The sequence below is a fragment of the Pollicipes pollicipes genome, unplaced genomic scaffold (assembly GCF_011947565.3).
Source record: "Pollicipes pollicipes isolate AB1234 unplaced genomic scaffold, Ppol_2.1 Scaffold_4002;HRSCAF=4701_pilon_pilon_pilon, whole genome shotgun sequence".
Lineage (NCBI taxonomy): Eukaryota > Metazoa > Arthropoda > Thecostraca > Pollicipedomorpha > Pollicipedidae > Pollicipes > Pollicipes pollicipes.
In genome coordinates, this window is record NW_023596420.1 from 7,785,316 (window position 1) to 7,802,030 (window position 16,715).

The 16,715-nt window shown below is 55.1% G+C and overlaps 2 protein-coding genes across 4 annotated transcripts in view; both read right to left on the minus strand.

Moving 5' to 3' along the window:
- Positions 1-4,081: 4,081 nt before the first annotated feature.
- LOC119093810 (neuroendocrine protein 7B2) lies at positions 4,082-11,712 on the minus strand. Of its 3 annotated transcripts, XM_037216820.1 has the most exons (8): positions 11,652-11,712; positions 11,435-11,511; positions 8,914-9,014; positions 8,603-8,763; positions 7,308-7,454; positions 5,843-5,987; positions 5,556-5,655; positions 4,194-4,327 (listed from the first exon to the last, which is right to left on the minus strand). In XM_037216820.1, the coding sequence occupies exons 2-8, from the start codon at positions 11,492-11,494 to the stop codon at positions 4,253-4,255; spliced, it is 789 nt and encodes a 262-aa protein (XP_037072715.1). In that variant the 5' UTR covers positions 11,495-11,511; positions 11,652-11,712; the 3' UTR covers positions 4,194-4,252. The 3 variants fall into 3 exon arrangements, with proteins under 3 accessions (XP_037072716.1, XP_037072715.1, XP_037072717.1); XM_037216821.1 differs by lacking the exon at positions 11,652-11,712 and having other exon boundaries at positions 4,082-4,327; positions 11,435-11,627; XM_037216822.1 differs by lacking the exon at positions 11,652-11,712 and having other exon boundaries at positions 7,308-7,436; positions 11,435-11,627.
- A 1,024-nt stretch (positions 11,713-12,736) lies between these two features.
- Positions 12,737-16,715, minus strand: part of LOC119093444 (polypeptide N-acetylgalactosaminyltransferase 2) — a 44,412-nt gene continuing 40,433 nt past the window's right edge. Inside the window, exons 14-15 of the mRNA XM_037216398.1 lie at positions 16,071-16,187; positions 12,737-14,693 (exon numbers count right to left, since the gene is read on the minus strand). Of these exons, the coding sequence (XP_037072293.1) occupies positions 14,544-14,693; positions 16,071-16,187 (267 nt within the window). The 3' untranslated portion in view covers positions 12,737-14,543. The remainder of the gene's footprint in view (positions 14,694-16,070; positions 16,188-16,715) is intronic.

Sequence of the window (16,715 nt, forward strand, 5' to 3'; positions counted from 1 at the left end):
TGGCCGTGGCCTGCCGAAACGGCTCTGGGGAAAATAGCCAAATAAGCAAATCATGATTGAGACTTGCATTACAAGCATTTAGCTGCTTGAAAGCTAACTGCTGCTCGTTGAGCTATGTGACTGCGCCACCGAAGCGCCCCAAAGCCTGCCCCCCCCCCCCCTCTCCCCCCCTTGCTGCCAGTTGATGTAGTGGTTCTTGCTGAGGTACTCCAGACACCAATGAGTCTACGGTCATATTTGTATTGTTGTTGATGTACGGCATGGCCATAGAGGAGGCGAAATTCATTTGACGTCTTTATGACATCATATATTCACAAGTGCCTTCAAAATAAGCGGCGCGAAATAATCTGCACAAGTTTGTGTACGTCTAACACATAATGACATGATTTGAAGGCTAAAAAGGGCACGTCTTTTTAAAAACACTAAAAGAGAGAAGAGCAGATCCACAGGTTGCGCTGCAGTTCGCGTGGCCACTGGCCATCTTCCCATGCTCATAATCACACTCACACTGATACTTGTTCAGCATTCTTGTCCAGTTCTCTCCTCTGTCAAGCGGTGTTAGTTTCGTGTCGCTGCGACACAGGGTCGTCGAGAGCTGGGCACAGTTTCGATCGGTACTGGACCGTTTTGGGGGCAACCACGGAACTGCATTTGAATTATCTCAATGTAATGGGTAAGACTGCGTTCGGTTTGCAAGCATGAGAGCGAAAACCAGCACGTTGGCGTGACATACAAACATTTCGTGGCATACTAACATTTGAGTTGACATGTACATGTCTCTGGAAATCTTTTTCGATAATGCAGCTTGCAGGCGAATGAAAAAAACGATGATGAATGAAAAATGAAATCAAATTCAGCTTCTAATCCCTGACGGCCGAGTCGGGCCTGGCTGGGTTGCTCAGATGGAGAGTTCTGTCCTGTTCAGTGTTCATGCCAGACTTGCTCGGCTTACACCCTCTCCGTTATCACAGTAAATGAATTGAGGCGCAACTCAATCGCGCATCTAGTGTGACCGCGGATGACGTTGGGAAAATTAGCTACTAATCTAACACGTACGGAGATCGCGGCTTCCTGCCTGGTTACAGCGTGGGTGCGCTCCCTGGTGGAACATCTTCCGATATCTGTCAAGCTTCCGTGTAGTTAAGCCTGCGTTCGGCAGACCCTGCCCGGAGATGTCTGGTGACTGGTCTGGCTCGGGTCAGGATGCGTCAGCGGGCTGTCGGACAGTGACCACACCCGACAGCCGTCTCCTGCCAGGCGACGTCGGGGCGCGCTGTCCGATCGGACAGCGCGCGCCCTGTCCTGTCCGGGCCACCACCCGCGGGCGTGCGCCGCTCCTATCGCGCACGCATCGATGTCCGGACAAACGCGACAAGATAGCGGCCTCTGGGGTGCGTTACTCGGGGAGCCCAATAAAAACGTGCGCGACGCTGTTATCAAGGGCTGGGACCGGCGACCTTGGCCGGACAGACGAGGCCCAAACAGCGCAGCGCGCTGGCGCCGCCCTATCCTGGCCCAGTCTCCCGCCCGCTGCCGCTTATCGGGCTCAGTAGGGCCGAGAGCCTTTTCGTGTTCCCCAAGAAATGGTGCTTTTACGCCGGCCAGATAACGATGGCAAATTTTGACGGATTCTGCGCGCGAGATGTGAAGTGGAGACGATTGAACGGCCGGCAGATGGCCGGTGTTCTGCATTTAGAGGAAGGAAGATTTGTCTGCGAGGGGTTCATGGTCGTTGTTACGCGGCTGCCTCAAAGCTCTATTGGAATATTATTCTTAATATCGATTTTCCAGCGTTTTTTCCAAGTTCTCATCGGCAAAGACAGACGTTTTAGAACCAGTGGTGATAGTCTGAAAGCTTTTAAAGTCATATCATTTTCAGAAGCTCAAATCCATTCGTAATTTTTTGAAGACCGATCTTACAAACCATGCTAACGTTTCAACCTTAGGCACACATATTCGGATATGTATATATATATGCATATATATATAAACATTTGGTGGAGTTAAAGCCTTCAGCTTTTGTCCTCAGGGAAGAAGGCCAACACAGCCTTCACATGTTCAAACTGCCTCTTGAGAGCATTGATTTCAAATAATTGCGGGCAGCAATAGAGCCGCACGTAACCTTGAGAATACACCGCACGGTGACAAAAGTAAAATTGATGTCAACATGGCACACAACTACAGACACACTACCTCAGCTGTGGTCTTCCTGGAATTTGTAGGAAAGAATGGATACGTGATAGCTTTTGCCTTTTTCCCACGCAAACACGCATGACTGTGTCCCATTCTCCTCCCCCCACGCCTCATCGGGGTCGCAATGTTGCAAAACCAGCCGATCAGTGGTCTGCATTGGCCGATTAATCTAGGGTGTCCCAAATACTGTTTTCTCCTCGAAGTTGGCCCGCTTTATTTCGCCACTTGGAGCAAATAGGATTACTACGAACGGGTCTTAGCGCCAACTAGCCGGAAATGCCGTCGGTACAGCGGCCCGGTCCGGCCCGGTCTGGTCAGGCGCGCTCTTGAAGGACTGGGACTTGGGCAGTCACTGAAAGCACGGCGTTGAGATTTCCAACTTGAAGTGGCCCAATGGGTTAGGAGCTCTGTCGTAACATGCTCGAGGAGGAGCGATCATAGCATGCGGTTACAGTCAACGAAGAACTTCAACCGCTTTTATTTCTTGTCGAAGGCATTACATTTCTGCGCCAGATAAGTACACAAACTTGATCAGTAGGGCAGATTCGTTTCGGAACGGTCATCAACGGCAAAAACGAGGACAAGAGGTGGTGTCTGTCATTTGCACGCCTTTTGTCTTGAAGCTGATGCCTAGTTATTAACCGTGTGTGACTTGGTAGGCTGGTTACTGTTATGACTAATTAACCACCTCGGAACACTGAACACTTCGCGGCATTCAGCCTCGCGACAGCCTTAAGCATCTGTGTGTATCGCTCGATCGCGGCGTGGCCTCCTCAGCGCTGCTGACTCCCAAGATGTTGTATCATGTCGCTACACTGTCAACAAACCCGAGGTCTTCCTGACGGCATCGCCAGACCCTTCGCCGAGGCTCTGGCCGTTGCCGAGCCTTCGGTCTTCTGGGAGGCTTCTGCTGTTTCGGTGAGCCCTCAGCCACCTCGGGCCTTTAAACCGATATACTCTTTTGGAAAACAGGCCATTTTACGGTTCTTGGCCTCTTGGCCCGCTCGGACTGGGGTTCGAGTCATTGCTGAAGGAGAACATATTTAAAGAAGCATGTCATGCTAACAGCGAAATGCGATATGTCACGATGTATTCGGATTAAAGTTCCAGGAACAACAACAGCGGATTGACGCGTCACCTCCACCACATCCGGTTTATTCCTCGCGCCAGCTGTCCGCCGTCGGTTGGCATCCCGCGACACCGCGATCAGAGAACAGCGTTGTCACACAGGGCGCCTACGGCCGCGCCGTGGCCGGGCCAGGCCGCTGGCCGGTGGCATCAGGGCACGCCAGAGGTGCCGGCGCCGACGGCGGCCGGGACCGCATCGCCTGCTGGGGGCGCGCCTGCCCGCGGGCTGGTCACAGAGCGAAAGGACCGGCGGCGGCGGCGGGGGCGGCGGGCGCGGCGCGCCCACCGGGGCGTGTCACGGCAGCGAGGAGCGCGACCCTGAACCGATCCGGTGCCTGCCTGAGCGCGCCTCGGCGCTCCTCGCCGGCACTGGCGGGCGCGCCATGCCGCCTCGCGGCGCTCCGCGCGCGCCCGCCGTCCCCGCGGCACGCGCGCGTCCCGCCGATGAGCGACGCCAGCGCAGCCAGGCGGCCGCCGCTGCAACTAGTGCCAACCGGGGTGACCGTCGGCTGTCTGGGCGCCGCCCGCACGCGCTGAGAGAAAGCGAAGGACGTGCGGGGGCGCCGCGGGGCGGCCAGCGGCCAGCCCGGGTCGCAGCGGCCGCCCAGCCGCCGCACGAGGCCCCGCCGAGCGCAGTACGCGTCAGAGAGCGCCGCCACGTCCGACGGGGCCCTGCTGGCCCTGCCCACCTCGGAGGCGGCCGGTCCCGCCCTGCCGACGGCCGTGACTGCCACGACGGCCGGCGGCCGGCGGTGGCCGGCGAACCGCGCGGCGCAGCGGCGTCTCGACACGGAAACTAGAAGCTACCGGCTAAAATATAAGCTCCAAGCGACACACATCACCGACGACGATTCGAAACACCCAGAAGAGTCGCCATTCAAAATAGACCATGTGTGGCGACGTTGGGCCCCCTGGCGGCGCCGGGGCGCGCCTAGCCTCGCGGACTGCCGCCGCCCTTCTTGGCCGCCACGGGCAGACGCTCTCCGTCCAGATACGGATTGGCCTTCTGGAATGGAAGCGACGGTGTCAGCGGTGTGATGGTACATGCCGGACGGGGACAGTCGCGGTCGCTGCTGCTGTTTGGGCGCCCATGCTGCGCTGTTGCAGACGATACGTTGCCGGCCGGTGCGTGGTCTGTGAAACCATCGAACGGCGTCTGAAATCGGGCCTTCACTGACCACCTGGAGCAGTGAACGGAGACACGGTGACCATCGCAGGTAATGGGCATAGTGACCAACAACCGGACCGGCTGGGCGCGACATATGCGACGCCCTTAAACAGTCGATGCGGAACGAGCTGATATATTTTTCTTATGCTGTAATAAGTTGAGTATTTTATGATGGCAAGTCATTCGTATTTCTTGTTGTGAGTGTTAGATGTTAAGAGTTGGTTAAAGAAGCACAGCAATGAGTCACTTCAGTGTCTCACCCAGCCCCGCATGGAGTCTAACGCCAGCCACGAGCCGCTGAGGGCCCGAAACAAAACCTAATGTAGCAGTATGCATTCATCAGGTCAAAAAATACACGGTCATTTAAACTTTCGGTTCATCTCAGCCTGGAATCATCAGTTTAGCATTTATTGCGTGGTTACTGTCACAAGTCACGAAGAATGTCTTCAAAATAGAAATCTGCGGACAACTATAGGGTTTCAGTACTCGTAACGCTTGTCGTACACCTCCAATATCTGGCACCAGACGAAAAAGCGCTGCCTTGTGCTTCATTAACATATCATTATCTTAACGAAGATCAGGGGTCAAGGCGAGGCCAGATCTAGATATGTCACGTAATCACACATTTGGTTCGACATTGTACGTTAACCCCACATGATCTGGTAATATAGTATGCCTCGTAAATATGGCTGACACCGACTCGCAGGGGCCAAGGAATTCGATGAATGGCAACGCAGCTACCCAAAACACGAAAGAAACCTGCAAGGTACTGCATACAGGAGGTCACAGAGGCCAAAATCGGTGCGCAAGCCTTCACTGATAACGCAATAACTCGTGGATCTGAACTGACGCTCGGAAAAGGTTGATCCCAAATGTACTAAATCAGTCGCCTGTCATGTACCAAAAATTGGTGGACCTATCCATCACGCTGTTGAACCTATTCCCATAACTCGGAGGGGTGTTGTTTCAACCCGCCCCCCCCCCCCCCCCCCACACACACACATTCCCAGGCGATCGTGGGCTACGCAGCAGCCAAGTCCATACAGACCGATGAGCTCTTATTTACCTTGCTAACATGGAACTTCTTGGCCACAACCTTGGTTTTCTCCGGGTCCATCATAATGCTGTTCAGAGCAGACTCCTCCAAGCCTTTATTTGTTATTGACCTGAAACACAATGATCAGAAATCGATGAAAAGTGAAACAGAGAATCGGATTTCACCGCCACATCACAAAACTTCCTTCAAGCAACTTTACGTGCGCATAACACTCGGTACTTCAGCTTTCCGAACTGCTTGGCTATGATCCGGGATAGCACTGCACCCTAGCGGCAAAGAAGGAAAACTGTAACTACCTGGCCAGCGCCGAGATCTCGCTGTCGCTGGTGGAGTCCGGGCAGTTGAACATGTGCTCCGTGTCGCACATGCACTCCTGGCGTGCCTGGTACTTGCGGCTGAAGGCGGCCGTGTTCTCGAACGTCTCCAGACAGCCATCCGAGGCTAGCGAGACGCACAGAGTGGTCAAGGTTCGACCGCTGAAGTGAGGACCAGACAACGGGTCGCGTTTCTACGAGATTCTGGGCACGCCAGCAGACCTGTGCTCGATTCAAATTTTTTAGGACTGATTCCCCGTTGTTTCATGTTTTTGTTAACGATTCAGACCTGATTCAGATCATGGCTTTGTTTGTTGTGAATAGATTCTTTATCGATTCACATGCCAGTTCAATGACGCAGCACCGGTTTAAATTATCGTCAGTGTGCGCACCAATTCAGCACTGATATATCTCACATTTAATGTTCGCATGCTGATCTTAATGCGTTTTAATTAATAAATCACATATTTTACCCCAATGTATGTTTTTTTACTATGCTGATTTGTACAAAGGAAGCGATGTACTTGCAACTTGCTAAAAAAAAATGGAGCAATCCATGAATCATTGGTCAATTCATCTTGAATCGAATGCAGGTCCCTCATCAGCTATCCAACCATCCGCACAGCCCAGATGTGCCTGTTCTCACCGGGAAAAGGCCGTGGACGCCAGCCGTGGATTTTTCTTAACGACACACTGCTTGGAAATCCTTCCCAATGCCCGCCACCACCTTGGCCAAGCTTGCAGTGCGGGAGTTTGCCTCAGTAATGTCCTCGGTGATTCAAGTATTACTCCACTTAATACTTTTCACTTTGTGCCGTAGCTCTGAGGTAAGCTTTTCCGGCCGAGCCTGGTCTATACGAACAAACACACCAAACGCCTACAACCAGGTCTGCCTGGCATCTGACCATGTGTATCGCCTACTAAATGGCATACCAGCCATGCACGGTAAAACCTCTCCGCCTGCTCACATCAATGCTATACTTCCAAGTACGCTCACACCTCACGCCCGACCGCCCCAAGCCTAGGTACACTATCAGGCCCGCAATGCTGACCGTCAAAGCAGGTTTTTCACTCGCCGACCCGCCTGCACGGAAGTGACGCAAGTGCGTGCTTCACGCCAGCCCTTCGGTAGACAAGCAGGTGTGAGACGTGTAGCGGCAACGATCCCGTGACCAAGGCGCTGCGGCGGGTCCTCCGACGGGCGTCGCCACCCACCTGTGTACCCCAGCGGGCAGGGGATGGGGCGGGTCATCGGACGGGCGTCGCCACCCACCTGTGTACCCCAGCGGGCAGGGGATGGGGCGGGTCCTCCGACGGGCGTCACCACCCACCTGTGTACCCCAGCGGGCAGGGGATGGGGCGGGTCCTCCGACGGGCGTCGCCACCCACCTGTGTACCCCAGCGGGCAGGGGATGGGGCGGGTCCTCCGACGGGCGTCGCCACCCACCTGTGTACCCCAGCGGGCAGGGGTTGGGCGGCTCGCAGTACGCCGGCAGCACGCCGTCCGTCTTGGTCACCTGCGTGTTCTTGATGCTGCCCTCAGGCCGCAAGTGCTGGCTGCCCTCCCCAGCGCCGCCTGCGGACGAAAACGGAACTACGCGATAGCGCGGGGCAGGTAGCCGTCCGCCCCGCACAGCGGGTTCATTCCCCTGGGTTCATTCAGCAGTCGGTGGAGACGGCGCCAAACAGAGGTGAGCGCGGCCTGCTCTGAACGCGGCCACAAACATCATAAGATACAGTTCTTTGTGCAAGCCCCTCGGTACACCACTGCTGTAGAATAGATGCAAAATCACTTCGCATGCCTTCGTGGGGGAAAACCTGCGAGATTTTCCTCAATTGCCTGTAATATGTAAAGGTTAATCGCAACTGGGTAAGCCACAATTTTTGAACCACATTTTTCGATAGGACACCACGGAAATATTCATGTTGTATGCACTGCAACGTAAGCTTTCGAAAGTTTGACACAACCTGGACGGCGGCTATGGTGCCGCATCGCCTGACGTCACTACAAGCCTACGCCAATTGTTCGGATGGCTATCGCGCAGGCTGAAAGACCCGACTCAAGTTCGAAGCAGTCTCGGCTGCTGACGGAGTTTAGGCCCAGCAATGCGGTGACCTCTGTGAAGGTCAAATAAAAAAATGATACTACGTTCTGAAGGGGAAAAGCGCAAGGTTTCAAGACGTGTATTCAAAATAGTCAACCAAAAAACTGCGCCCTTCACCAGCAAAGCTACCACATTTGACTGCGAATCAGGTGACTGAGATGTGCAATGTATCGACTTCTAGAAAAGCTATCTAGATATAGTTGGGCTGAACGTTCATGTATCCTTAGACTCGCTTCGAGAAGATGCTGCCATGTGTGCATAAATCCGAGGTTGGAACGTACTATGTGTCGTGAATATGCAACATTCAGCTCGAAAAAAGTGCCAAAATTGTGCTGCGTTACAATATTGTGCTTTTTTGTTCCACGTATGCGTTGACGCAGTTGACGTGGCCTGCTGTTGAATATGCCTTTCCTATAATTGGGGTTTTGCCTGTGGGTTGCTTACGCCCTAAAGAAACGAGATATCTGCTGGCACGGTCTGTCAGTCCAGAAAGTTTTTTGACGCACACCTGCTACCATATTCACTCTCGTACCGTGCTGAGCTGTTACCCTTCGCGAAGGCGAACACTATCTAGCGCCCCTTCACGACCAATCTGTGGTGCACCGCTCGGCGAAGACGCAGTCCTTTCATGACCCACCTGTAACATACTGGTTTCCCCAGAGACTGCTGTGCTGCAGGAACTCCTGGTCTCGCAGACTCGGCGCCGCCTGCTTGTAGTCGTAGTCCACCATGCCGTAACCGCCGGGGACGCCCGGGGGGCCGGGCATGTCGTCATACTGGAGGCCCGGCTGGCGAAGCCTGGGTCACAGGGTCGTCAAAGGTCAGCTGGTCAGCACCCATGAGTCTCTCAAAAGGCCGACAGCCATTAGCGAGGCCGGACTGAAGTTAAAGCGAGCCACCGTCGGTTACGTGGTTGTGAGAACCAGGCTAAGGCCAGCGCGCACTCACACTCGCTCCATGACATCCATGTAGTCGGAGGCCGGGTAGTCCTTCGGCTCGTACCGCTGCAGCACATTCTGCAGGAAGACGTCCGTCAGACTGTACGGGTTCTGAAACACGACAGGTGTTCGTCAGACCGGCCTCGCCCCGGCGCGCGGACGGGAGCGCGCGCGTCGCGCGCGGGCTGGAGCATAGACGGGTGATGGGATGGGCTACGTCGCGCTACAGGCGGTTTGGAGCACCGACGGGTGATGAGATGGGCTGCGTCGCACCGCAGGCGGGCTGAAGAACGGCCGGATGATGGGATGAATTTAGAAACATGAACGGACATGTGTTGGACCGCGCAGGTTCCAAGGCAATGCATACTGTATGGTGAGGGTGCCCACACACGTGTGGATGTACACCGGCACGCGTTCTGACACACATTACATGTATGGTGAGCCGCAGGTACCGATTCTGCGTTACGAACGGACGCACGTCGCATTGTAAGACTGCCAATACAGACTCCGTATTATCTAATGGGTGCTCGTAGCGTTACGTTTGTACTCTAAAACATGATCAGCAGTCTACGTCAGGCAAATTGACTCTGGAACCGCATCACTACCGCATCATACTCGTATTCCAAAGCACTCATCTAAGTGTCAAAATCTTGAATAAGCATTGAGGCTTCAAGACACAACTCCTTGCTGACAAAAAATGAGTCAATAGTGCGCCACAACTTTCCGCTTAGGAGAATATAGCATGGGGTTTTCCGGCATGACCAACTCCTTTACACAATGTAGCCCGCACAAGCGATCTTCACCCATTCGCGGACGCTGGTCGTTACTCAGCTGCGGGGCGGTCGGCAACGGGCGCCGGGGGCGGTGTTGTATTATTGAGGAGACCGTGGGAGGCGGCGGAAGCCTAGGCGGGTCTCGCCAGGCCCATACCCGACGCCGCGCTGGCAGCCCTCAGGGAGACAATGCATATCAAGCAGCCCGGAAGGGTCGGACCAGTGTGGGACGGAACTCAGCCGGCGCGGCAGCAGGCAGCGAGTCCATGAATGAATGCTGATCAACATTCATGCTTAACGGGCTCCGTATGCATGCACGAGCCCGTATGAAAATTACTTTGGCGTCCGTTTCTGAGGGCAATCTGTGCTTGTAGATGACGGAAACCGTTCACCATGAACAGTTCTTTCATCAGATATGGATGCACCTATGGCCTTTAAAGTTGTGTGGCTGGTGTTGCCCACTGTGCAGGACGGAGAGACCCCGTCCACCGTCGTAAGAGGAGTCCGCGTACTCCAGGGAACTCTGTTAGTGCGGTAGGTGTGTGGATTGCAAACTATGCACTGCTAATTCCACCGATCAGTCCTGTTTATCACTGGGCTAGAATGCCCTGTTAACTGGACAGTTTCAGACCGATACACCATATGTTGTATGTTTCCATTTGAAACATAGCGGTCCTCAGACGCCTGGCTTGGCGCATACCGTGTCGCGTCGAATAAGTATGTTGCAAACTTGTGGAAACTTTCCAAAGATACGCAAACGTGGCCATTGACGCCGCTGAATCGCTTGGACGCTCCAGCTCACATTCGCTTTTCCTTATCCAGTTTGCACGCCTAAATGACGGATGTTTAGCTCATTACAGGTTCGGCCTCATTCGCCCCGCGATATTGATCCATGCCTGCATGCGGCCGTGATCACGGCTCAGTGGTTGGGGTGATCACGTGGGAGTACATTATGGATGTTTAAGCAACAGTGAGGGATGGATGTGCCATTATATGATCCCCATCGATTTACGATTCTATTGTGTTGGCTAATGAAGAGTTGCATTAGGAGCAACTGGTTACCCCGTGTAATGTAGGCACACCTCATTTATAACTGATAGCTGTCTTGGACTAACCAAAGCAGTATTCCTGACAGCAAATTGGGGGCATGACCAGGTCCCCCACCCCCACCCCTTCCCTTCCCTTAGACCCAGATTTTTTGGAGAATTAGATTTCTTAGATTTTTTATATTGCCATGCAATTTTCCAGAACGTTTGAACATTATTACGGCAAAGTCCTTGCAAAGTCCCTTTAGCCAGTTGCGAAGATCCTGGACTGCAGTTCGCGTGGTATGCCGTTCCCAGCCTCACAGACACCTTTTGCGGAAGATGCACCTTGTCACGCAGTAGCGTTACGTGAGTGCCCCTGTTTCGGCCTAGCTGTCTCGTCCAGTTACCATCTGACTGTCTCCTCGGGCGGCAATTGCACAGTTTCCGAAACTCATATCCATACGCCTGCCATGAACTGGTTGATGAACTGGCCTGCGTTCCACCAATCCAGCTGCAGAGACAGCAAAACCTGCAAGATCCTTGGCCTGTAAATGATGGTCTCTTAAAGCCATCATCTTCATCAAACTGGCTTCTCCACCCGATGTGCTAAGGCTCTTCTTGGAAAAATGATACATAAAGCGAACCTGGCACATCTGAAGCCAGTTATTCAGCATATTTATGCCAAGAAGACGCACTACAAGCAATTGCAACCGCGACACCTCCCACCTACCTGCAGATGCGGTCCAGCATATGCGACGGCCAGCAGGCCGGCCAGCAGCAGGTACAGCATGGCGTGCCCCTGTGGTCCTGCAACAGAACGCGCCGCCTGAGTTGCCGGCGGTACCCCGTTGGCCGGCAGCACCGGCCCCGCCCGGCTGTTGCCCCGGCCTGATCCCGGCCCCGGTCCCCACTGCGCCCGCGACCGATCCTGCGGAAGACGCACTCACCTGCTCTCCGCAATGGCCGCCTCTACCCACTGGCGATCAATGGGTCGCGGCGAGTGACGTCACAGTAGTCAGCTGGCGGCGCGGCCGGTGCCGCGCACCCACTGGTTGCGGCCTGGATCGATGTGGGTGGTAAAGGTCACGCGGTCGGGCTGACGACGGGCGCGACAGGGCGGCCGCCCGACGCCGCGTGCTGGCTGCGGGAAGTCGAGCCAGAGGTCGACCGGAAGTGCCCGGAGGCCTCTGGCTTCGACCCGCCGCCTCCGAGGTCGGGGAGGTCAAACGCCGCTATTAGCTTACGCTGCCAGTGCAAAACAGTAGGTTTTATGTTATACATTTAAATCTAGCTGGATGGAACGCCGCCAAAAGCGAGATTAAACCAGTGCAGCAATGTCGAGGGGTGAGTGATACTCATATTGGTCGCGCGATAAGGCCAACGTAACGTCGTCGTCCGAAGGAAGGCGAAAAAGATCATGATCTATCCCAAGGGAGTCGATCTGACCACCGCCACGCCTGCGGTGTTGTACTCTCGGCACATGTCCGTCAGCATCGCCGCGCCATTACCATTGTCAATATAATTCATCACATCATCACCATTAACATCATTATCCCATAAACGCTGCTGAAGACATGTCACTGCCGAACAAAGTAGCAACGGCCGTTTGCAGTTTGTCACTGCACCGCAGTATTCATCAATTCATACGGCTCCTTTCAAAATGCAAAGACGTGACAGAATGCCTGCGGCAGGGGACGTCCAGCCCGTGCAGAGTTACATGAAGCCTACATCTCGTTTTTACGTAGCAGATACCGGTAATAGATTTTGTATCTAATTTTGCTCTTAGAAACGTCGATCACTTCGCAAACAACGCCACGGGATAAGCATTTACACGTCGCGATGTTCTCTGCTTCCATTCGGCCGTCTTGTTCTTGTCACTCGCTTTAATGGTGGGCAATGCACACTTTGGAAACCACGAGCACTACGGCACCACGCTGTGAACTGGCAGGCGTCCAAATAAAGAGCACACACGTGACTTTTGGGGGGAGGACGAGAAGGCCTCTCATTAGTTCCACCGCAAGCAAACGCCGGCACGCTAGTATCCGATGTATTTGTATGAAACGTGCGAGTGGCCACATGAGCCCAGGTAATCTTCGCGTCACACCGAGTCCAAAGGTGGAAGAGTCCTTGGTTTCACAGAAACAGGACTGGCGGTAGCAAGACAGGAATGAGTCGGGTCACAGGCAACAACCGACATAGCGTGTTCCGTCCACCAGTGAGAAACATCCCATGTCGAAAAACACACGCAGGCAAATTCCATCAGAACAGTGTACAAAAACAATCATAGAAAATGTACGAAAACAGAGACGACATCATTGACGGTGTAAATAGATACTGGTTCCCCGTAAAATGACTGCCACTTATGCCAGCAGTTCGGTCTCATTCCTGACAATCATTGGCAAAGCAGTTTTCTCACGTTGGGCGCCTTGCAAGTCGTCTAAACAGCACTTGGCCAGACAGCCAGGCAACAAGCGTGCTTCAGGAACTGCGCACAGAAAACTATCACAGGCAAAATAAATTACAGAACGCTAGGCTTCAGAGACTGCCGACTCGTTACACGGGCCTGCGAAGCCAAGGAGACAACGAAACACTCAAAAGCGCCATCGGCTGAAAATAATTCTTCCAAGTAAATATTTACACATATGGATTGTTGCATGCGTGTGGTACCTGCGTTTCACGTAAATTGTATAACGATTGTTTGTTCTAAAACAGCTGACGCGTTCCACACCAGTCACCGTTGCTCGTTCGTAATCTAACCGCGCACAGTTTTCGTCAGCAAATTCATCGCATCGACGGCCACGTCATCGAGTTCCAAGCGCATTCAAACGCACCATTTTCTCCTCTACCGACTCAGCCTCCCCAGCATCATCAAAAACTTAGGCATGCCTATAGCTGGGGGGATCTAGGAGCGTAAAGTACCGTGCAGTTTAAGTTACGGCTCATTGCGTGCGAGGTCCTTAAAGTGTGAGACACTCAACACCGTACGACACTGCACAAGTGCGTCTCTCGCAATTTGAAAACTTCGCGGGAATTACGCGCAGCAACGCAATACCCGACATCCGCGTGCTTCGATCCCCCCAGTTTTGGCTGCTAGGTCTGGCACAGAGCCAATCGCTCCACGAACCACATGAACCACAAATATTGCCATCCGACGACAACATCCCACACTAACCCTGATCACCACACACCTCTGATATCTACCGGGCGCCATGATATGAGCCTCCAACGCAGCGAGCCGTCGGCCGCACTAGTGACATCTAGTGACGACCCACCGACACAGATGTCATGATGCGTCGGACAATCTCCACAATGGCGAACCTGTCCGCTCAGCGCTGAATCCGAGGCACAGCCAGCCGTGTGGCCTCCGCGATCCACGATTTCCCTGTCACATGTGCTCTGGCGATCCCTTGTGCCGTTGATTCACCAGTGACATCTAGCGGCCTGCCACCAGAAATAGCGCCGGGCGGGCTATCACATGCTCTGAAAGCGCTGCTGGGCCGTGGCCGAGCCGCGACCGCACCCCGTGGCTGGGCTACGACTCATCTTAACTGAGCTGTGACTGAGCTACACGACTGCGCCGGGAGGTGATGACTTGACCGCGGTGTCGTGACTGCGCCAAGACGAGGAGGTGACTCAGCGGCGACTACGGCGTGGTCGAGTCAACACTCACTGAGCCGCCAGCCATCCATGAGTCCGACCGAGCCGCCACTGAGTCACGCCACAGCGACAACCGAGTCCCTACTACGCCGCCCACCGGGGTCCGTAACTGGTCCGTGACTGGTCCGTGACTGGTCCGTGACTGGTCCGTGACCCTCCGCCAGCGGAGCGTGACCGGCCGGTCAGATCTGGTTGACTGTGAAGCGCCAGAGTTGCGTGTGGGCGGAGCTGTCGCATTGCTGCGCCGCCACGCCGCGCGAGGCGGGCAGGCCCGAGTCGGCGCACAGGCCGTACAGCACGTGTCGTATGGAGCCGTCCAGTCGCTCCCACCTCTGAAACACACCGGCGGCGAGGGCGGATCAGCACACGGCCGGCGTGACCGGCGCCGGCAGTCACTGTGACGCGCGCCTGTCAGTGACGCTCGCCTGTCGTCAGTCACAGTCAACTCCCTCATCAGCCAATGCCAGTAGGGCGTTCCCGACGGCATCGGCCGACCCTCAGGACAAACACCCCAGTCAATGCTCATCTGGTGAGGACGGTCTTACGCTGAGAACGGACTCCTTGCCACCACACCACTTGCCCACAAAGCCCGCGGTCAGCTGAGAGCAGGGGCAATATGTAGCGCCCGGCATTCCACGACCTGAGCGATGTGGCCGACATCGCTCCTGCAGTACGGACGACTGCAGCACACCACCCCGACGAAGTGCGACACCAGCCCACCGGCACGGCCCGACCGTGCTCAGTATACTGCGGGGCCTTATATATGTGTGGGGGTGGGGGGGGGGGGGATCCCTTCAGAACCGGATGCTCTCCACCGCGGCCTGTGTCGAACATAACAAAGAGTTCAGGCGGCGTGATTAATCGCTGCCTCACAAGCGATGCCGCGTAAGTAGTCTGCCACGCCGTGAATGAACGCTTCGGCGTAACCAGGCCGGACAACCAATCAGAAACGCCAATCAAAGCCTTCCAGGATACGCCGTATCTCAGGCCTTCTCACATATTTGTCAATGGAACCGCGTGAACGCAGCGCTGGTGTCACGCGGTGCCTGAGCAGACGACACGTGCCATGCGTACTGATGGTACGCAGGACGCGGTGCCTGAGCAGGCGACACGTGCCATGCGTACTGATGGTACGCAGGACGCGGTGCCTGAGCAGGCGACACGTGCCATGCGCACTGATGGTACGCAGGACGCGGTGCCTGAGGAGGCGACACGTGCCATGCGCACTGATGGTACGCAGGACGCGGTGCCTGAGCAGGCGACACGTGCCATGCGCGCTGATGGTACGCAGGACGCGGTGCCCGAGCAGGCGACACGTGCCATGCGCGCTGATAGTACGCAGGACACGATGCCTGGGTAGACGACACGTGCCATGCGCGCTGATGGTACGCAGGATTTCTGTTGACCTCGCAACTTTTGCAACCTTCTTCCAAAAAATCGTCAGAGCACACGACTTCTACAACATCCTCCACACACACAATATATATAGCCAGTTCTTGTTTACAAAGCGCCACGGTAAACCTTTCGGGGAAATCCCACCGGTTGAGACCTCTGGAACCTTCACAAACTCCTCTCGGACACCGCGGCGCCCCGTCAGCCACTCAAACTCCTCTCGGACACTGCGGCGCCCCGCCAGTCACGCAAACTCCTCTTGGACACTTTGGCGCCCCGCCAACCACGCAGCAGCAGCAGCGGCAGTGGACACAGACCTGGTTATGGTGGCCTTTGCAGCGCTGCAGCAGCACGGGCGTGCCCGGCGTGCCCTCCAGCAAGGTCATGCAGAGGTCACGGTGTCGGATCGTCTGCTCTTTCGTGTACGACCAGTCCTGCAACATAGACAGACACTCAACAGTCAGTCACCGCGCAGAGCGAAGGGCGTGAGGCCCGTACGTGGCGCCTTCGCCTACCCCCAGCTGCCGTGTCACGATGTTGACCGCCAGCCCGGACAGCTGGTCAGCCTGGCCAGGTATGCGTGGGCGGGCCGTTTGACGCCTGGTCGGGTTTTCGACAGGTGGCGTTATCCATTCAGCCTCGAAAAAAGCGACAGGAAGCTCAACGATTTGAACCGACAGGCCCCCTTGCCATTATTAAGGGTGCGAAGTTAATTAATTCTTCTTAAACAGCTTGCGTGGGCCAAATTTGTGTTCAAAAACGAGAGATCTGGCCCCAAAAGGATTAAGCATGCCTCTAGTGGCGGGGGCCTGAAGCCCGCTGCGCCTATGAGATTTTGCAGGTGGAACCTAGCGCCACCTATGTCCCGCGCAACACTACCGCCACCTTCCGTCCGTCAGCACCGATCGCGAAGAGGGTGCCTTCCTGCGCCCTGCCGTATGGCTGGATTGAAGAGGTTGGCG

What these genes read in the sequence shown, in the direction of transcription:
- LOC119093810 (XM_037216821.1), bottom strand. Translation starts at nt 11,494, where the DNA reads ATGCTGTACCTGCTGCTGGCCGGCCTGCTGGCCGTCGCATATGCTGGA. An exon ending in ATGGATGTCATGGAGCGAGT is followed by an intron (nt 8,764 to 8,913) that starts GTGAGTGCGCGC and finishes CCTGTGACCCAG; the next exon opens with GCTTCGCCAGCCGGGCCTCC. An exon ending in GAGATCTCGGCGCTGGCCAG is followed by an intron (nt 5,656 to 5,842) that starts GTAGTTACAGTT and finishes ATTGTGTTTCAG; the next exon opens with GTCAATAACAAATAAAGGCT.